This window comes from Salvelinus sp. IW2-2015, unplaced genomic scaffold, assembly GCF_002910315.2.
Source record: "Salvelinus sp. IW2-2015 unplaced genomic scaffold, ASM291031v2 Un_scaffold702, whole genome shotgun sequence".
Taxonomy (NCBI): Eukaryota; Metazoa; Chordata; class Actinopteri; order Salmoniformes; family Salmonidae; genus Salvelinus; species Salvelinus sp. IW2-2015.
Genome location: NW_019942599.1, coordinates 467,719 through 490,303, shown reverse-complemented (window position 1 = coordinate 490,303; position 22,585 = coordinate 467,719). Strand labels below are relative to the sequence as shown.

The following is a 22,585-nucleotide window of genomic DNA, read 5'->3' as shown; positions in this document are numbered from 1 at the left end:
ACATACACTACGACTCTGTTGCAGGTGGGGGTATCTGGACTGGTTGGTCCTTCTTCAGCGTCTCCACTGGCACACTTGTACACATTCTGGCTCCACATTCACTGAGCCTCTCTACTAAGGGTTTAGGGTTGATAAAGTCATTGACTCTTTTTTCATGATTAAATGATATTCGAAGAATCTCAAACATGCCCTGTGACGTTGGATTTACAGATGTTCTCTATGTCTCACTTTAACCACTAGAAATAAGTATAAAGTGTGAAATGGATAAAAAAACGTTTGAAACGAGAAGGATAATGACACCTACCACTTACTTGTAAATGTTTAATTGGCCATTCAGGCATATGGTCAAAAAGTGCTGTTTTTTTAAATGGTTGTCACTGTAGATAGGTTCTGACAAACTGACCACTGAATGACCAACTAAAAAGTCTGCATGTATAATAAAGATATTTCCCACGCTGTCAATTATTGAATTTTTTAAGGCAGTGTTATATCCTGCTGTTGCATGAGATATAACATAACAGGTGGTTTAGTCCATCTACCCCACTAAGTAGTTTAGGGGTACGTCGCCTTTGAAATAAAATGTGCCTAATATTCAGTGCGACAAATGTAAGGACACTGTATTGCTCATGGGACACAGCTTGTGAACACAAAGACGAACAGGCCAACGCAACAACTTTCAAGAATTCTTTGTTGAAAATGCTTTTTTATTATAATTATTGATTTAAATTACGAAATGAACAAACACTGCTATACATATTGCTGTTTTTGTTTGTTTTCAAATCATTTTAAACAGTTAAAGCATTTGAGAAAAGAAGAAATAGATGTCAGAAACAGAAGACGTACAGTAGAAGATCTAGAGTCAATGGCTTTCCTACGTGTTTCTAAGGGGTTCAAAAGACTCGAACAGACTAAGAACACACTCTCTCCCACAATGGTTTTTGGTATCTTTTTTCCGGTCTGCAATTTGCCGCAATGCATGATGGGTGTTGTTATTCAAATGCTATCATGTGATACCATAACTATCCAGTGAAGTTTACCTCACGACCATCCACACAAAGATAAATAAGTGATGTGTTCTCCTTCAAGGCTGGTCAGTCCACAACAACAGCAGCAGCAATGATTTTTTTGCACAGTCTTATTTGCTGCACCCAGCACAACAAAAATTGTTCAGCAAGTCTTCTGTCCCGTGATCACAGCAAGGCCATGACACTCACTGACTGTGTAAGGAATGTTTGAAGTAAACAGGTCTTAAATATTGCAATTCAATCAACCCCCCCCCCAAAAAAAATGACTTTCAATGAAGCTCTAGAGTGTCTGCTTGAACCTCACCTCCATAAGTATTGGGGGTATAAGGAGTTGGTCATAATACCCTCATTGGTCGAACTGTCTTGGTGAATGACATCATTTCAGAAGTAGAAGGGTCAACGGTTTGAATTTCTCCTCATATAACACTCAAGCATTTGAGCCCCGACGCTTCCCATGCTGCTCCTTAAAATAGTTATCAACAACCACACCGAAGAGAAATCCCTGACATCAATGTAAATCACACAAACATGTATTAAAACACATAGTAAAGTTCAGGTACATTACTGAGAAAAGCACACAATACGATGGCCATCGATACTTTGACCGATATTCGGAGTAGAGTGTTGAGGGTCTAGGCAATGAATAAAAATTGGCTATTTTTGTTTGAGACACTGAGGCTTTGAGGCTCACCCAGTTAACCATCAGGAGACAACAACACCAGAACGCAAGGTCACACAGCACAGGTCATAAATACAAGTAGAGATGAAAATAAAGTCATATGTTTATTAGCGTATCGGCGCATCCACACACTCTCTGTAGTCTCCCAAACAGGTCCTGGTTTCTGGGAGAGGGAGGATAAAAAAAGAAAAAGATGAGTCTGCTTTTAAAATCTCTCCATTGTTTCTATATCCCTCCCATTGTCTCTCATTTAGTCATTAATTGGTAGATTGATCATAGCAGAGTGCAACTTTTGCCCGATGGCTTTACTTAATGTTGATCGAAAAATGTCTTGCTTTCACCAGTTTTCTCCTCTTATGACTGCCTCTGCTGTCATTTCTAACCTCCATGTCATATGTTCATTGTTCAAAAAACAAATTGTGCTGGAGTTGAAATGGAGAAGGGATGACACTGGCTGGTACAGGTGCACACACTTTGGGTATAAAAAATCACACTGAAGCGTACAAGAAAAACAAGCGGCTTAGCCCTTGAGGGTTCCTGGTGTCAAGGAAACAGTTACCGGTTGGCTTGGTCCAGGCTTGAGTGTGCTCTTTGTCTTCCAAGTCGGTAGGGGGCGCTGCTCGCCCTCCGCACAACATCACCTTACTGTCCCTGCTCAGAGGGCCAGGAGGGTAGGTGAGTTGAGGGAGTCTGAAGACTGATCCCCGCTGCTGCTGCTGCGCCGGTGGGCTTTGGAGCAGGACTCTGAGGACGGCGAGGGGCTCTCGGACTCCAGCATGCTGGGGTAGGTGAAGATGAGGCTAGGGGCGCTGGGTGTGGAGGCCGGGGTGGAGGCGGCCACCACCGGAGTGTTGAGGCTGTCGCTATCGCAGTAAATCCCACCACCTCCGCCAAGACAGATGGGCTTGATGACGGAGCGCTGGGACTTGCCATCCTCATCGTCCTCTTGTGGTTCTTGCTTCACCACAACGGGGTTGATGAGGCCTCGGGGACACAGATTGTTGCGCATGGTCAGGGGGAGAGGAGCGCACTGCTGCTGGTGGTGGTGGCCCCCCTGGTGGCGATCGTCGGGGGGCAGTTTGCACATGGGGTTGTGGGCCACCAGCATAAACTCCAACTTGTCCTTCTCCTTCTGCAGTGTCTCGATCTCTTTCTGTAGATCAGCCTTCTCGTCCTCCAGCTCCTCAGTCTCCTGGAAAACACAAACAAACAAAACAGACGATCAGGACAAGTTTTKATCTTCAGTATCTGGAGGGTTTAATATTCAGCTCAATTACAATTCTGGTGTTTGGAGTAGACAGAAAAAGTGTTCATCTTCATGTTAAAGCCCCAATCACTGTTTAAGGTACACATTGGTAAGTTTCTGCACCACCTAACGCTACCACAAGAGTGTACTGTTTTCAAAAAAGAGCACACTGAACATATTTCAGTGTAAGTTTGCTCAGGAAAAGAGTAGGGATACAGCGAAAGGGCAGTCAATAAACATCTTGGCTATGTTGCACCTGAATGACCTGAACTTAAACCTACACTTTACCTGACATTCAGGTTTGACCCTTATCCTAATTCAAAAAAATATTGCTAGTACAACTTTGTCCAAACAAAAAAGGTATAAGGAAGTAGGAAACAAACGAGCAAAGCACGGACACACCCCAAAAATAGGAGAAATAGTGCAACCGTCGCTTTCCTGTTGCACTATTTGCTATTTTGGGTGTGTGTCCGTGCTTTCTCGGTTGTTTCCTACTTCCTTATACCTTTTTTGTTTGGACAAAGTTGTACTAGCAATATTTTTTGAATTAGGATAAGGGTCAAACCTGAATGTCAGGTAATGTCAGGGTAAGTGTGTTTTAATTCAGGTGCCCTTCATGCTTGAAATATGACACTTCCTTATTTTGTCATTCACACAAGAGTGGCGTGTGGTGGAGACAGGGAAGGGCGTTTGTTGCTGGAAGCAGTTTGGGGAGGGGAAAGTGTAGTCATCAAGTTGAGATCAGATGGGACTATTCTAGCCAATGAGAAGGCAATAATGCGTCTGAACAACAGGCAAAACTCCTTCTCAAAGTTGCCGAAATGCCACACGTGCGTCCACTTATATTAGTGCATTGTAACAACCTAACCATTACGAAACTTTGCCTCTTCTTCTCGGTTAGGGTGTGTGTAGTGTGTTGTATTTATTGGTTTGTGTGTGTTTGTAGAGTGAGTGAGTGTGGTGTGTGAGATGTGCGTGTGTCGTGCGTGTGTGTGTGCGCGCCGCGTAACTCCTCCTTGGAGCGTCTCAGTGAGTTCCCGTCGCGGTTGCGGCACTTGGCGCAGCCAACTTGTTCCTCTCGCGCTCACCTCCTCTTCTCCTCTTCTTCAGGGTAAGCTAAGGAAATAAATAAAACACCTTGTGATTTGTCGTTCACACAAAAGCTGAACAAGGTAAACAAGAAGAGGAAGCCTTGGTTAAGACATATAAGCCATATCTCAAATTCCTCACAACTTGGCACTTTGATATGAAAACTCACTCTACTGTCTCACATGTTAGAGACATTTTCACCATATTGCTTGCCGCACATGGTGAATTCCACACATCCAGACAAAATGAACTTTTAAACACACACATCATCTGTACACTTTGTGTCCTCACCGCTCAACTCTCTGCGCGTCCGGGGTGTCCCCAATGGAGCGGATGACACCCGGACGGGCCAGGGTGTGTGTTCCCAGGAGCCGGGCGTTGGAGAGGTGTGGCCATAAGGGTGGAGCGGAATACGGGTTGGACATAGAGGTGATACTGTGGCTGCACCATCCACTGCAGGTCCTGGCTGGCCGTGATGGCGTTTATCGTAGGGATGAAGGCACTGCTAGAGCCAGGCATGTCGACCGGTTTTCTCTAGAACAGGAAGAGTAGCCAAGAGGGAGGTGGGCAGAGCGGGAAAAAAGAGGGCAGAGAGGGAGAAAAATGGTGAGTGGATTTTCAAGATGATAATAGATGTTTTTCAAGATGACAAAAGAACACAAGTTGTGGTGTCTTCAACTCCGGGGAACAAACACATTGTGAATGGGTACATCAAAATATACATTCCCATGTATTTCTTTTTGCTTCAATTGAATGTTGTTTTCTTTCAGTTACAACTGGGGGGGGGGGGGGGCGGGGGACTTCACTTGACATGTCTTCGACCCTGCTACCTCAATTTCCATTTCTGCCACAGAGTACTGCAGCGTAACCCCCCCGTTTACACACCGGCCACCCACCCTTCATCGTACTCACGCATCCTCTTCATTACAGCCTAGTAGTGAATCACTGACTACACACACAAACACTGTCTAGATTCACCCGTTTAACCCCTGGAGTGGCACAGTCAGTGACACATTCAGTGAATCATGGCGGGAAAGCCCGTAGTGTTGCCGCCTCCACCATCGTACTACAGCTAGGAGAGGAGCTTGCGTCAAGCTGCAAGTCATCTGGAGAGCAACATGGTATGGAATGGTATACCTCTCTGAAGAAGAAAAAATATCCACCACGAAAATGTGTGATGACTCGTTTATTCCAGTCAGAATAAGGTGATTATGATGGTTTCCAGTGGCACTGATATAGGCCTCTCTCTCTCTTTCCATAGACAAGTGTAGTATATCTATTTTTTCCTTATAAAATAGATTACATAAGACCTCGAGTTTACTTTATCGGTGGACTCTATCGTGCTCATCAGTGATCAACGCCAAACTGTTGTGAGTGACAACACAGAAGTGACCATCTTTAAAGCAAACTATAGTATCCTTTATTCAATTTATATGGCTTGAGCCCTCATGAGGCATCTTTGGGGGTGATAAGACAATATCTGATGCCACAATGATATTGCCCCTGAAAGCAAGGATAGGACGCAAGTCGGGTGTGTCTCAACAAGTCTGCGCCAGACACTTGAGTGACTAGAGGGAAAAGGTGAGTGATGCATGTCATCAGCCGACCCGATACGGGCTGGATTGACTTGTTCATTAAACATAGAACATGAAGAGACTAGTAATGCTTCTGGGCTGTCATCCAGGGGTCAATTCATCCATTCTTTTCTTGTGATGAGTCATGTTGGGGATATGTAAAGCACGTGCGTAAAACGGTCAGTTCCAGTAAGGTGGAAAGAGGCATTATATTTAGGCTAGAGAGAAAAGCCAGGTCCCCAGCCAGTTACATTCCAGAAGTGAGGCAACAGTGAAAATTCCATTGCAGTCATAAATCCCAGGGACTAATAACTAACGAGAAGGTAAAGTCCTAAATGGGGTAATGGTTGGATATGGTAATTGGGGTGACTGGTTGCCACACAGTCCTTCCAGACATTTCTGGTTAGAACCGGGGATATGAAAATAGGTAAAGGAAGGCTGTTGTGCAAATTTGATTTGTGAGATAATAGGTGAATCGACTGCGAGTAGACTCCAAATGTGAAACACCGTCCACAATTCCAGGTGCAGGGTGCAAATACAACATGTTACGCGTTTCTCGGCCCAGGATTTTGTGAGTTGTCTCGCATAGGCTATCAAGTCAGTATGCTAATGTCTGTGTGCCGGGGTGTTGTGCCGAAAATCTCCCCCCTGCCAGAATTCTCCCCCCTGTCAGAATTCTCCCTCCCCTTTGCGTTCTTCATTGCTGCGACTTGCTTGCTAGTTGAGATTTCTGCTCTTCACTCCGTTGTCATTTTAGCCTACATTTTACTGATCTAGTAGCAGAACGCATTTTTGTCTGCAGTTTTCGGTTTGGCTATTTGTTTCAAGTGTATGTGGCAGTTCTAGCTTGTATGGCGCCCTGGGCGAACCCCCCCCCCCCCCTCCAGCGCCCGCCCGCCCGCACCAGGGAGCGGCGGCGGCGGCTGCCCATGTCGCCCGTACCTAAATCCGCTACTGATTTTGTATTAGTCTATAAATAAATCTCTTTGTCAAAATTCGTCATCTCTCCCATGTCTTATTCGACTAGTATTTCTGAAAGTGTAAGGATAATAACTCAGCCATAGTTGTTTTGAAATGTTTATTGCTTGCCAACATTTGACTCCCTCCTCTATGTTTAATATAACACACATACATTAATTATTAATTTCGGTTGCCTATCCTGACGAAGTTTGTTCTATAGAAAGCATTTGACTCTGTTGTGTTTCACAGAAAGTATTTGAACCTAGCCACAAAATTAAGGAAATTAGATGGGGGGGGGGGAATTCTGTCAGGGGGGAGATTTTCGACACAACACCGGTAAACAGCTTACCACACGTTACCCCCTTTCCCGGAGTCTTACGCTTACGCGCTGGGATTTCGCCATTGCTGCAGAAGAAAATAACACTCCTCTTAAACAAATAGAATAGTTGTCCTCCGCCCCCGAGAAACTAAAGGATGACGTGAACATCCAGGAACTTTCGCCTCAATAATAGTGTAAACATGTCCAGGGAAGAGAGAGCACCTATGGCACTGCGTCAAACCCGGAACAAATAAGGAAATGCTTATGATGATCTCGAAATTGATGTAACCAAGTCAATTCAAAAGACGGATTCAGGCAGACAAACCATTGAAAGAACAAAGTAAAATGCGTGGGAGTTCTGGTCTGGAGTGGACGATAAATATTATTTAACGCTACGACCAGGCCAGCTGTTATATGTGAGCCCACGGGAGCAAAACAACAGTTGCCATTTGGCAGACAGACCTACAAAAACGAGACACTTCTTTTAGCCCTCAGTTTTCCGACATGTGCCTGAGAGGAGATCTAAACAGTTGCAATGTTCATGATACGAAATTAAATTAGAACACTGGTGTAGGTCTATGAAAGAACAAGCGGTTAAATGTAGCGCAGAGATCCTCCTTCATTTGCCTTAGTAGGCCTACTGCGGGTTGTGAATTGGACACTGACAACCTAACACCAGACGACTGAAAACATAAGAGACATGTCTCTCTGTCACTTTCATAAAACATATCGATACTTTTCAACCTCAAAAGCTCATCTTTTGTCGGGAATAGCATTTAAAGTGGACATGTGGTGTGAAATGCTGATTATGGTTGTACCTCAATGATAGCCACTGGGCATCATATCTCAGAATGTCACTAGAACCAGAGGACGAGAGAGCAGGTAGAAAAAAACCCTGTAGGCCTAATCACTATATGGGATCTGGGGGAAATTCCTGCCTCGAAGTCTCCAAATGTTCCAACATCCACGAAGGCGCATTGGGAGACGCATCGTGAGCGTCTTAACCTGCCGTTTCCAAGTCACGACAAAATCTGCCAGTGCGTGATACATGGGGCCCATCTGCAACACACACACACAACCTCGAAGCTATGGGTGGATGTCCTATATTGTGCAATGTGCAGCGTACCACCACCGAAGGACGCTATAGGCCTTGTTGCAGAACTTCTATCCAATGTGGAGTCCTAGTCAATATTCGTTATTGCTCTGTTCGCTTTACAGTGATGCACACTTATCATCAGCGGGTCGGAGACATACAGTAGACTATCTTAACCAAGAAGGCACTGAGAAGGATTGGTAGAATCAGTGCAGGTTTTTTGTTCCCCCTGACCAAGTTATGCGCATGAATAAAGTCGTTATCCCATGTGCAAGGGAAAAGGTAGCCCTTTGGTTAACACATTCCAACGTATATTTAAATCCATATCTTGGAGGAGAAATGTTGAGAGCAATCAGAATGACACAATATGCTGTAGCAACCTGTACGCAGTTTGGTGTGTGTTATAACTCATGATAACTTGCCTCCTGTGTTCATAGAAGTGTATACTCATTCAACAGGTCTTATAATGTGCGTATGCCTAAACTATTTGTGGACTACACAGTATGAACACTTTCTAAAGTATATTCTTCCGTCTACAAAATATGTATTTTCTAATAAAAACGTCCGCTCATTTTCAAATGACCAGTTCTATAGTGCAACACGTGGGTGTTAAATTATAGGCTACAGCGACTGAGCAATACCTGATTGCATATTGCAATTCAGATGACGCATATACAGATGTGTCAATAAGTACATTTTCTGCAGTCGTTCATAACACAGGTTTCATAACACAGGTGTCATGACATTCAACATAAATCCGGCATTGAGTCGGTTTGTTCCTTTTTTACGCACTTCGCTCGCGCATCGGTGTCTTGGCCAGAACCARATATATAATCTATTACGTTTCACCTTATTGCAGAGCAGGTCTGGAAAATATTGGGAGAATATCACAATATGACGCGCGCAGATTCTGATAATATCACAGGCGATACCGCGAGCGCGCTTTCTCCAAATGTGAAGAAAAAGTCTCTACAGCACTAGGCTATAGTTTGGAGAAATATATTTCATATCAATATAATATTCTTAATGGCCCTTGAATAAAACATGTACATAGCGATGTATTAGAAAGATAATATGCACCTCTATTGCATTGCACAGCACATCACCTTTAATTACGAACAGCGCTATAGCCTCTCCGGGTTACCCATCTAAAAGTGTGTCATAGACAACTGCACAGTGACGAAATGTCGATACAATGAAACTCAATTTACAGTTGTGAATGCCAATATTTTAATTTGAGAGAAGAGAAAATATATTATGTTGTATTGCGTTACCTGGTAGCTTGAGGTAGAGATCGGACTGCCGATCGTGCTGCTGCCGCTTGTGAACGACTCTGGCTGGACCGGCGAAGTGCTGCTGCCGCAGGACGAGGTGTCGTAGTTCACGGAGTAGTCCTGGTACATGATCCAGGAAAGAGGAAGATTTCAGTAGTTGATATGAGCTCCTAACTCTCAAAAAATCCTCTGACAGTGGAATCCCTTTTGGGAGCTGAAAGTGGACCAGATTGGAAAGTGACCAACTTGAAACCAATAGTCGTTAAAACACGTGGAAATCCAGAAAAAAAGTGTTTTCAAATAGGTTATTGGTACAATAAATCCAGGCTCTTCGAAATGAAATATTTTAAGGTAATTAACTAGAAATAAAACTGAAAATATTTATATATTTTTGTCCACTCCAAATAATTATATCCTGCTTGAGGATAACTTCGGCTACTGTTCTTTCCCTTGTCACTGCTGTAGCCTATTCAGGTGTGCTACAAGAGCCAACTTCAAGAACAAAAGTCACCTACTTTCGCAGTCAATCCAGAGTTGACGGTGAATAGACTTGCGTTGCGAGTGAGTCAGACACAGAGGCTTTAAAATTGCTTTCCACCCCAGCCTACTCTACAGAATCTCTTCCCCGCGACACACTTTAGGCCTACTTCAGCTATCCACTGTTACCCTGGAACAGTTCTATCTTTCTTTTTCTATTCCTTCACCACACTAGGATGACTCACTTCAATGGCACTACGGAGAACTGCGGCCGCTTATCAACGCAAGCAGGCTCATTCACGTCACTGTCTGGGCGTAGACACTTCACTTGAGGGGTTATCATAGCTAAGATTGTAAAAATCGGCACAAGGTATCGTAAATCAGATTTTTTGTTATAAATAACATCGGTAGAGTCGATTTACTATGCTTGTGATAAGCCTACATGTTTACGCACGTGTATTTTATCATCGGGTTGGATGTTAAACAGTATCTCTATATTCACCGTTTGTCTGATTTGGTACAGCCCATTGACGCATGTTTCCTAAAATGGGCAGTTGCGAGAGGACAAGGTTTCCTTGGTAAAGGCACGTCAGAGACTGGAGGGATTCCCTACCCTCCCTCACCGCATTTTCTCCTCAAGCTCAGAAGGATAGGGTCTCTGTGCCACATAGAGTAGGTTAGGTATATGCAGTTATTAATAAAGACGTGTGCAGTTATATCTTGCCACCCTTGTGGATCTTCACCTCATGACTATTCAACGTTTTTGTAACTTTTGGTTTTCAAACGAAGAGACAGAACGAGAGAGAATTATATCCCTTTTAAGTTTTTCGCAGCTCTAGAATTTAAATGCCTGCCCTTATGTGTAGCCCGAGGTACAGATAGATGTGGCTAGTCCAGCAGTAAAGGAAGATTATGGAAGGAAATGCTACCATATTCTCGACCGCTAGTCAAATAAAATAAAATTGTATTGGTCGCCTACACATATTTTGCGGGTGTAGCAAAATGCTTATGTTCTTAGCTCCAACAGCGGAGTAATACCTAACAATACACGCAAATACCAAAAATAAAAATAAAATAATTAAGATATATAGAAATGTTAGAACGATTCATGTCAGAGTCCGGGAATATAAATATGTATATAACGTGTGTATAGACAGTATGGACAGTATATGAATATAAAAGGTGTGTACAGCAGTAGTTATATAGGATGAGCCTTGACTAGAGTACAGTACACTGAATGAACAAAACATTAAGAACACCTGCTCTTTCCATGACAGGCTGACCAGGTGAATCCAGGTGAAAGTTATGATCCCTTACGGATGTCACCTGTTAAATCCACTTCAGTCATGAAGGGGAGAAGACGGGTTAAAGAATGATTTTTAAGCCTTGAGACTATTGAGACATGGATTGTGTACGTGTGCCATTCAGAGGGTGAATGGGCAAGACAAAATATTTAAATGCCTGTGAATAGGGGATGGTAGTAGGTGCCAGGCACACTGGTTTGAGTGTGTCAATAACTGCAACACTCAGTGGTGACCAGTCATTAATTTCCCCAGTTTTCCATGTTATTTTGGCATTAATACGTGTCACATATCAGTTTGCAAACAATGTAAAAAAAAATATTATTGAGTTAATAAAGCTGCATACAAACATGGTCTCTTTTTTGCTTTCTTGAGTAAGGCAGCTCCAAAATGCAGGTGTTTCAGCCTAGTTCAGAGCTTTCTGTGGTGGTGGGGCAGCCAGTGGAAAATACGGAGCGTAGGGGTTGGTAATGTTCTCGAGGTGCGCCGTGATTGGCTCAGTGTTCCATCACTCATGGGGACACTACGTTACTGCCAAATCTACAGGGAGAGCTTGAAAATTCAAGCCCCTTGGGTGCTGCCATAGAGTTACATTAGAAGTGCCCATCCAAGAAGGCTCAAGGTCATTGGCCACAGATAAAATGAAGTCAAATCCCGTTATATCTACAGTAGCTTTGAATGGGCTGATCATGTCAACATCATACTTTCAAAATCTTAGCTAGCAAGCTAGCAGTCATCATCATGAATCAAGTCAACAATCTACTGGCAAATCCTTTTGAATCCATGTCATATGAAGAGAAATTATAGATAAAAAGTATCGGTGCTCATTGCCCAGCGGAGGTGTGGACTCGAGTCACATGACTTGGACTCGAGTCAGACTCGAGTAACAAATATGGTGACTTGCAACTCGTCTTTGACTTTAACACCAATGACTCGTGACTTGACTTGGACTTGAGCCTTTTGACTCGACCTGACTTGATGCCCTCCCCAAGCCCAAATATAAAAAATTATGCTATTAAAAAAAGTGTCAATTCTTCATTTAACGGATTACAGTATGAATCGGACAGCAGCCAATCAAATTGTGCCAGCTGAGAAAAGTTGTGCGTGGCAGTGGAGAGGAACGTCAGCGGGTGAATTCAGATGGAGCCCTTGGAAAGATGATACCCAAAATTATTATTTTCGGATATAAAGACGACGCTGTATCAACAAAAAACGGATTGCAACTTGCAAAACATGCGGGAAGAAAATTACAGACGGAGGCGCAATTTCCAATTTTGTTCGCCATTTGAAGCTGCAGACAAGGCTCCTCTGACAGCCATGTGTAGCGGTGGTAAGGTGTTGGGACTGCTGTTGGGACTCTGCTGTTGGGTGTTAAGGCTGTGTAAGGGAGACGAAGTCAGGTGCAGGAGAGCAGAGTAAACAGGCACACTTTTATTCCGTTCAACAATAGGCACAAAAAATGACATAAGTGCCCAAAAACACGGAACATAAATTACAAAAGTATCGCGCGTGAACATACACCATTAACAATGAACAATTACACACAAAGACATGATGGGGAACAGAGGACTAAATACATGTAGATTGATTGGGGAATGAAAACCAGGTGTGTATGGAACAAGACAAAACAAATGGACATTTGAAAAATAGAGCTGCGATGGCTAGAAAGCCGGTGATGTCGATCGCCGAACGCCGCCCGAACAAGGAGAGGATCCGACTTCGGCGGAAGTCGTGACATTGGGACAGCTTTATATAGGCCCTAACAGTTTTTGGGCACCGTTTGAGTGAAATTCATGTATTGTTTAGTGTTGTGTTGTGGCTTTGCTGGCATGCATAAACATTTTTGGGGGGAGTTTGCCCTACCAAGATTTACATGCTAAAATCGCCACTGGCAACACTGCTGTTTTTTTCACACTCAACAGTTTTCCCTGTGTATCAAGAATGGTCCACCCAAAGGACATCCAGCCAACTTGACACAACTGTGGGAAGCATTGAAGTCAACATGGGCCAGCATCCCTATGGAAAGCTTTCGACACCTTATAGAGTCATGCCCCCCAAAATTAAGGCTGTTCTGAGGGCAAAAGGGGGTACAACTCAATGTTAGGAAGATGTTCCTAATATTTTGTACACCCAGTGTATATGGGTATTTCTATTAATAATGGGGCCAATGTGTGACATTGGGATAAACATTTCAAAATGTAAAAAAAAAAAAATCTTTAAAGGATTTTCATGCAGTTTCATGCATACATCCTTTAAGCAGTGTTCATACAGACATTGGCAAGTCAAATTCAAGGACTTTCTTTAACTTTTTCAAGGACTTAATTGTAATTGTCAAGGACCTCAATGTTATAGAGTTGTATAATTTATATAATTGTACATATAGAGCCTAATTTAACCCCCCCTCCCCATTACTACTTTATGAAGGCTTTTTGGGGGGCCTTGCCAATGCATTGATATTGTAATTATTATTATATTCTAAAATATGTGAGAACAATGTGGACATTTCCAGACTAAATAGATTGGATGCATGCATGGTGATTTTTCTGTAGCCTATGTGGCCGACGCAGGCACACATAGGCCTAATAAAGCCATAAATAGTGGTAGCAATAATCTCCCGATTTGAATCTCACCATCTCTGTTTTTTTTTTAATGAGAAAGTGACCAAAAACCAGGTAGATTTTTTTATGAAGGATTTTATGGAAAGCCAAGATGAAGCCAGCATTAGATGTTGTCATCCTCATAATAACTGCATGCTGTTTTACCGCAACAGAGTAGCGCAACCCCCTTCAATTGAAGCGGCGGGAAACAAACGAAAGTGGCCACATCTCTGGCAAAAACTGATGAAATCACGGATAATTATAAGGGAGCAGGAGAACTTAGAAATGGGCAACAATAACTTTTCAAATACCAGGAAGCCTAGCTGTTAAGAGCGTTGGGACAGTAACCGAAAGGTCGGAGGTTCGAATCCCAGAGCCGGCGGAAAAATCTTCTGCTCTGGCCTTGAGCAAGGCATTTAACCCCCAACAACAACTTCTCCTCGGGTGCCGATGACGTGGATATCGATTAAGGCAGCCCCCTGCACCTCTCAGATTCAGAGGGGTTGTGTAAAATGTGGAAGACACATTTTGGTCGAATCCATTCAGTTATGCAACTGACTTGGTATCCCCCTTTCCCAAATTGAGGAAATGATTTTCAAGGTAGGCCTATTACAGTACTTTAATTTACGAGTTCCAAATTCAAGTAGGCTACTTCAAGCCCCTTGTATTGATAGCCATGGGAAGTAGGGGTGCTGATGGTCCTACAGCACCCCCTGAAAAACTATATTCAAAACACAATATTACTACATTTAAAAAATATATATATATATATATTTTTTCATCACAAAAGTAGTGCACTGGAACTTTACTAGTCCTGTGCTAGTGGACCGATATAGCCTTCTGTATTGCGGGCAAAACTATTTGTATATATTTTATCCAACGTGGATCCAGGAACAACTATCTTCCCCAGTTTAAGGAATGAGACACCAAAATATTCTGAACATTCCTTGTGAACAGCTTTTTTCCAGCACTTGGGATGTTCTTGCGTCACATGCACTATCATAACAACTGTTCATCACTTGACCGTCATTCGGAAAATTCCTTCCAGGATCAGATGATGATGTGTGAAAATATCATGGCATAACTGATCAGCTGGACAGTGGACACCAAATGCACATTCAACAAGTGTTATGCGTAATTCTTGAAGAACCACATTAATGACAGCATCTATTTAGATTTTAAGTATCAAGGAAAGGTGCTCCTTTCAGTAAGAAGCATTTGATTTTGCAATTCATACATTATTTTGGATTTGTGTGCGCATGAAAACTTTTCACCCCATAACATAAGGAGACACAAAATGTTATATAGTTACACTGCATTGCTGAGATCTCTATACAAAAAAAAACTGTCCAACAGCTAGATCCAATGTAATAATGACATAAAAAAAAAATAGCCAGATTATTATCAGTGATTTATCAACAGCTGTAATAAATTGTCCAGTGTAGTTAATTCTCACTGGTACCCTAGTTTATAGAAAGACCTATATATGATGCACCACTGGTCTCCTGCATAAAATATGCTACTGCCTGGCAGCAGTGGATTTATAGACTATCATCGGGTTGTGCGTGAGAGAGGGGCTACCTGGCTTGGTGGTCGATCGGGGGAGGATGACTCTCGAACGTCTTTGAAGCGTCTGTCCGAGTCATGATCTCTCCTCAAGTGAGGAAGCATAGGCTAATCATCAGGCGAGTTATCCGCCATGACAACAATCGATCAGAGCCAGACATAGCAGAGTGGAAAAGTATATCACTTGATCATCAGAACATTATGCATAGGCTATTCCTCGGTTCACACGTGAAGCTTTTTTCACTCATAAGTAGGCTTATAGCCCATGCTGCATTTGTGACGTCAGGCAGACGGGAGAGAGGATTATGAAAGCATTGAGATAAAACAGATGCCAATTAACCCACCTGTCCATAACCAATAAAATGAATACATTTACACAGGAGGAATTTAAAGAATGTTACTTTTCATATTAAACAAGTTCACATATAGGCATAGTTATGACCAGTTTGTTTGGGAAACAGGCAAACACCGTGTCTGTAAATATCATTCTTTGCCTATAGATACAACATAGTTAAAGTTTCAGTATTATGTTTGTTTATACTTCATAAAAACGAAATAGGCTACTTAAAAATGTTTGAACAATTGTGTTATTTTCTTATGAATTGCATTCATTAGAATGCTCGTAGGCCTAAATTCTTATGAAAGTGATGCCATAATTGATTAACAATATGTACGTTACACTATTTATATAGTTTATGACTGTTTATTCATTAAAGTAATTCTAAATGGTTACCTAATTGTTTTACCAAAGAGCTTCTACCCAAGTATCAGCATTGTAGGACAAGGGCATTTAACACATATGTCATTTCCTGCACCATGAGAACAAGAGGGTCAAGCTCTTTTGATAGACTCACTGCCTCCAATAGCTAAACCCAGGTCCTATTACTTCTGTCTCCAACTGCCGGGAAGCAAACAAAACACAACTCAGATACCTGTGTAAATCAAGACCAGTGTTTGACCATCCACCTCCATATGACCATATGAGAGAAAAAACACCATTCTGTTAGCTGGTCACAGTCTCAATGGTCTTGCAATATCCATCCATATCACGTGTGGTTGGTTTTGCTGCAGAGCTTATGCCCATTTCAGCATGACATGAGTGCAAATATAACAATAACAATACATCCGGTGCAGATACTGTATATGGGGCTAATATCGGAGAGTGCGAGGATGTTAGGTGTTTTACCTGTCAAAGTGATGATGTGATTAACCAGGGTGTAAACTGAAGTGGGCTCAGTTCCCTTGTTTTAACACTAAGCCAAGGAAATGAACTGATGTTCAAAGTATAAGTCAATGTGTAAATTAACCCCCCAAAATGTATGGTACTGATTATCCCCCCTCCCCGGTATCACTTTCCTCCTTCCACGGCAGTATTGTTTTCACAGGTTTAATTTACACCCTAACCTGGATAATAGCTCATGTGATCAGACGAGCTAATCTGATCCCTCCAAATGCTGTCTATGCACGCACGCGCCAAAGTGCTGACTCGGAGGGCAATGGGGTAAAGGATCAGACATGGAAATAGGCCGTGAGCTGTTATTGCAAACGTATGCTCGTGGCGTATAGGTCAACCGTTTATGACGTCAGCGTGACATTCTGATATACATCCGTTTACTTATCACCGGCCTAGTCGTACTATTATTGTTCCATTATTATTATTATACTAGAGATTGGTTGACATGTTATCCAGACGACTGAAAGTACAGTGGGCTATCTATTTAATAAGCACCGCCTGTATTTGAGCAAGTAAATAACATTTTATGCAACTTATGTGAAATGATTCAATTAAGACAATTATCAAAAATCCAATCAAATTGTATTTGTCACATGCGCCGAATACAACAKGCCCTTATCCAACAATGCAGTTTTAAGAAAATACCACAAAAAAAAAGTAAGAGATAAGAAAAACAAATAATTAAGGAGCAGCAGTAAATAACAATACATATACCGTGCGGTAGCAGGGAGAACAGTCTATGACCTAAGGTGTCTTTGACAATTATGCCCCACTTTGTTCACGTCTACCATTGAAAACTATTCAGATGTCTTCAAAAAATGTTATTACATTTCATCGAACATTTCATAGAACAAGTGATGCACAGATTCCTACTGGATTCCAAATCAGATTGGTAGACACAGCTGATCCAAATTAGCAACCTGAATTCCTGCAATTGTATTTGCAGGTTACCTTGGCGACTAATGTAAAGCAGTAAGAAATAGAGGAGCACAGCAACACAATAGTGTTCCTGACCTTAAGACAATGTGCAATACAGAGGAGGAGAAAATGTATTCATTCCGATGTGCATTTCTTCCCATAAGACCAGTCACATTAAAGTAAGCAGAAAACAGAAGGAATGTGGCTGCCAAACAATACCCTTCCAGTTTTTGCAATGACTTAGTAACAACTGCAGGTTTGACGAGCTCAAGATAGACACCCAATTGCAGTTTTTGCCCTGTGGTCTCTATCCAACAGAAAATCAGAAAGCCTATATGGGGTCTTGACATATCCAAGCCAAGAGTTTCCATTGTTTTACACATGTCAAAGCTTGACAGTGATTGATAACCCCCCCATTATCCATTTCCTCCATCCTATAATTCTTCCCATCTTCCTTATCAGATCCGTGATCTATTCAAGAAGGGATGGGCAGACTTTGATTCATTTTTGAACAGATGGTGATCTCAGGGATCCACCCTCAAAGGAACGTTTAAAAGTTGCTTATGGATGAGGCGCTAGCCTCTTTGCATATCTCAAGTAGTATTCGAGCAGTAGTCAACAAACCCTGCATTCATAATGCCTCACTCTCCCTATAACTTCAGTATGTAATAAAGTCTCCAATTGGACACCAGTGCTGTAGAGAAAAGAAGAGCCTTATGTGAGAACCTCTGGAGAGGAGGAATAGCACGGACTAAAATGCCAAATTGCCATCGCGTAGCAACCACCAAATGTTTCTTTGTTTGTATGTTGATGCTGGAAAATCGATCTTAAAGGTGACTCAATGTTGTTAAGGAGCACTACGGTTCAACACTTGTCCTTTGTATGTTGGCAACCCGCAGTCCATTGCCTAGTASACAAAAGGTAATTCTCTGTATTCGTTGTTAATTGCTTTACAATTCTGTAATGGAAGCATAACCTTTACCCGAGCCAACCTAGTGGCAAAAACAAGCTGCAACAACACCTAGTGCAACAGGACACGACTATGTGGGTGAAGGTAAGATATAGTCAATATCCCCAATCGCGTTACACATGAACACACTTAACAGTAATAAGTGTGGTCTTTTGACCGTAAACCCCCCCCCCCAAAAAAAAAACAGAGGGTATCAGTATCAGTTCTTCCTGCTACAATGGAAGGAAGTGCGTCACAAACGCAGCGTACCACGAAACAAAGAAGAATGGAACGCTGCTCAGGCGAAGTGAAAAACAGAAGAGGGGAAATGTTGGAGTGTGTGGTGGAAGAAGTGAACAAATAGCCGGGGCTTGGAGAATAAAATAACTCAAGTGGCCAGGGGACTTCTGAGCAGGCAACGGAGGAGTCAACCCCACCATCTGCAGCTATGGATAAACAGGACCTCCGCAAGTCTCTCACCTCGCTGGACGTTTCGTCGACATGTTTTGTTGGCTGGAAAAAGGCCCAATCAAAACAACAGCATTCTTTACTAGAAACCGACAAAGGAACGTGTTAGTTGGCCACCTGACAAGAAGCGCTTTAGGTCAGGTTTTTATTTAGGTGGTTCACTGCCTCAGCTTGTTTTCCCCCTCACTGCTCCAAAACAGGTCAAACCGAAATCGTGTTTTCAGTGGCGCTTTTCAACGGAGCCACAACACACAATGGGGAAATGTATCTCTGTCCGTCAACAAGGTCGTCCAGTGCAATTTACGAGAATTTCGTCTGGAGCAGGGAGGCCAGGCAGCTTGGAATGTTAATGGCTTCCGGTTGGAGCACAAGTCGAACTCACGTTGTTGGACTAACTGATAGCCTTTCTCGTGATGTTGTCTGCATTCCTGTCCCTTGGTGACTCCGACACACAAAGTGAATACGTGTAATGACTTAACTCAAGGAGGATCTAGATAGTGTTGTCACGATACCATAATGTTGAATTCGATACCAAGTTTAGTATCGCAATACTCAATATCGTCAAGATCCTCGATACCAAAACGATACCACGGCAAAGAAATAAGGCATATTAGCCAAAGCCACTTYATCTAGACAGATACACTCAGCTACTGCTCTGTTCAATCATTGGCCCTCATCAGTTCAATATCATTACATTTTTTTTATGTTTTGCATTTTCTTTTAAATCCAGAGACAGCCATGTATGCATTAATGAATCAATTATACAATCAATTTGACTTTATTTTTACCAATATAACTACGTAATGGTAATCACTTATTTGAATAGTAGCATGGTTCGTCTCTGTTGACAAACTGGGTAAATCAAGATGTAGTCTAGGCTTATCCACAATACAGCTGAATGCATATTCAATAGGAGTGTGTGTATGCGCATTGGCAAACACAGGATTAGGAGATCTTATACGTTTTGTTCTATGAGATCATCTTCATCAGCTAACGTCACCCTTTGTGAATTTTGAAGAATGTATGTAATATAAACAGCACATAAATGCTTAATAATTCATTAAGGTTGTGATAACTGGCTGCTATTATCTTATAGAACGAAACGTTTTCCTAAACCTGTGTTAAGCTCAGATCTTATTTTCTGCATTTATTCCAAAACCCTATTCTTTCCCCCATTAAATTTGCCCACAGGGAGAGCTGAGCGAAACAGAGGTAAGGCATTCCCGGGTCTTAGGACTACAAGCTGGCGAGCTCTATAATATAATCTTTGGAAGAGACAGAGAGTGACCGAATATGTGAATGAACAACGTTTTTGGTGGCAATCAGCTTTGAAATCAGCATATTTAGCATTTTATTTGGAATAAATCACAAACAAAGTACTAGGGTAGTGAATTGATGTTATCTTTAGCCGTCAGCTACTAAGGAAGGTTTGCCAGCAAAGCTGGAAGTTACCGGTACCTTCTTTCCATTGTAAAGTCATCTAGCCTGTATGGACATGGTTTTGTGAACAGTAGTTAACAGTTTCAACATTTCTACATGTCATGTCGCATTTTTCAAGTGTGTTAACTTCTGTGCATCATGAGTGGGGAGATAACATGATGCAGCCCAGACTCCCAGTGCAGGCAAGTAATGAGTAAGTGGTGAAGGCACGATGTGCGCTATAATAAGGGGTCGGTTGAGCTGACAGACAGGCTTGATCCGTGAGACACATTTGACAGAAGTTCCCGAACGTAACACATCGGAAAAGTACAGAGGTTTCGGTATACCGTACAACACTAGATCTAGAGCAGGAGCGGCCACATCAGCATTTCAGAAGTAGGGGAGGGGCCACACAGATTTCTTTGGGGACCGATTTGTTTGTCAAAAGCAATTTGCGGGACAGAAACATCTCGTTTTAAACATTCAAGAGTGGCCTGAAGTGTTTTTCAACCCAAAATAATTAAACATTATCAAACCGCCCGCAGGCCGTATGTTGCCCACCCTTAAGTTGGAGGATCTGAGAAGAAATGTAGCTTGTCAGGCTCGATCCGAGAAGAATGTCAGATTGTCATCCATGGCCATCTAGAATTCAGGTGCACCACAGCACAGCAAAACTTGAGAAGTGGATAAAGAAGTAGCGAGACAGAGAGAGCGAGAGCCTCACGGGGAAGGAATAGAAAGCGACACAGAAAGAACATCTCTTATGCCACTGAATATGTTCACACTCAAATGACCACTGTTCTGTCGGCATACTCTCTTCACAGTCACATTAAAGGAGGAATATCAGGAATCCAGAAAATGGGCTCATATAGCTGGATTCCCATGGATTGCTTTGTTGAGATAAACAAATACAAGCTCAAATTGAATGTGTGGTTATCTGGAAGAAAATAATTCATGGTGCTGTGGTATGTGTGCCAAGATCAGCGTGTTGCTTCTAATCTGCAATCATATTCCCCATTGTTTTCTTGTGTTGCAGCTATGCTTTTAATCGTGTTCCCTCATGTAAACTTGAAATGGAAGCAAATTAAAAGGGCATTTCTATAATGACTGATGAGTATTCCCACTAGGGCTTCTTCTAGGCGCTAAGGGACAGTCAGCTAGTGAAGATGAAGACACTGACTTCTCCTGACTGCTCCTGTCTCCTGCATAACAGACTCTCTTTCCCCTTTGCCATACGCACACTACTACAGCATAAATGTAAAGGAAGGGAAGAAAGGAGAAGAGAGGAGCGAAAGAGAAGGAAGGAGGGGTGGGGGGGGGGGCAGAGTCCTTTCCTGAGGTCTACTGCTCCGGTGCGTCCATTCCTTCCGGCTGGATGGAAGCTTAATGCGAATGTGGAAAAGTGGAACATTTAATTAGGCTGCCAAGGGGGGTTTGTGTCACTTGGCACGAGCGACACAACCCCCCCACCGCTCTTTCACCCTCTCCGTAATGCGTTCACTGCAGTCCAACCCCCACCTCCCTTTTTACCCACAGTCCTCGGAGGCTTGACCTACAGGGCCGATGGGGGCGGACAGAGGTCAACAGTTTACAGCTGTGTGGTGGCCACATACTGTATAGCTCGCTGAGCGTTTCAATGAGCTGCCACCGAGGGTCAGGATGGTTTAAGGTGCCGCTGACTCTGGAATGGGTTTTACGTTGCTTTATGGTTTCAACAAAATGTGTAGCTAACTATAACATCACAGCAATATTTTATAGTCATGAGCTTAAATGTCAGACATTTGTATGTATGTGAGTGTGTATGTATGTATGTATGTATGTATGTATGTATGTATGTATGTATGTATGTATGTATGTATGTATGTATGTATGTATGTATGTATGTATGTATGTATGTATGTATGTATGTATGTATGTATGATGTATTATGATATGTATGTATGTATGTATGTATTATAGTATGTATGTTATGTATGTATGTATCTATGTACGTATGTGATTGTGTATGTATGTACGTATGTGAGTGTGTAAGTACGTGAGTGTGTATGTATGTGAGTGTGTATGTATGTCAGTGTGTTATGTATGTATGTGTGTTGTGTGTATGTACGTGTGTTGTGTATGTACGTGAGTGTGTATGGTATGTGAGTGTGTATGTATGTACGTGAGTGTGTATGTATGCGAGTGTGTATGTATGTATGCGAGTGTGTATGTATGTATCGAGTGTGTATGTATGTTTGAGTGTGTATGTATGTATGTATGTATGTATGTATGTATGTATGTATGTATGTATGTATGTGTTTTGTTGTGTTGTGTTGTGTGTGTTGTGTGTGTGTGTGTATGTATGGTATGTATGTATGTATGTATGTAGTGTATGTATGTATGTACTGTATGTATGTA

General features: G+C 42.3%; 1 protein-coding gene across 1 annotated transcript; it reads right to left on the bottom strand.

Annotated features, from left to right (window-relative positions):
* Positions 1–683: 683 nt before the first annotated feature.
* On the bottom strand, positions 684–10,781 carry fosl2 (FOS like 2, AP-1 transcription factor subunit). The gene is given in 6 exon segments (XM_070438296.1): positions 684–2,893; positions 3,961–3,995; positions 3,998–4,113; positions 4,334–4,474; positions 4,476–4,573; positions 9,260–10,781. Coding segments are annotated over 6 exon segments (1,053 nt in total). The 5' UTR covers positions 9,389–10,781; the 3' UTR covers positions 684–2,359.
* Between the last annotated feature and the right edge of the window lie 11,804 nt (positions 10,782–22,585).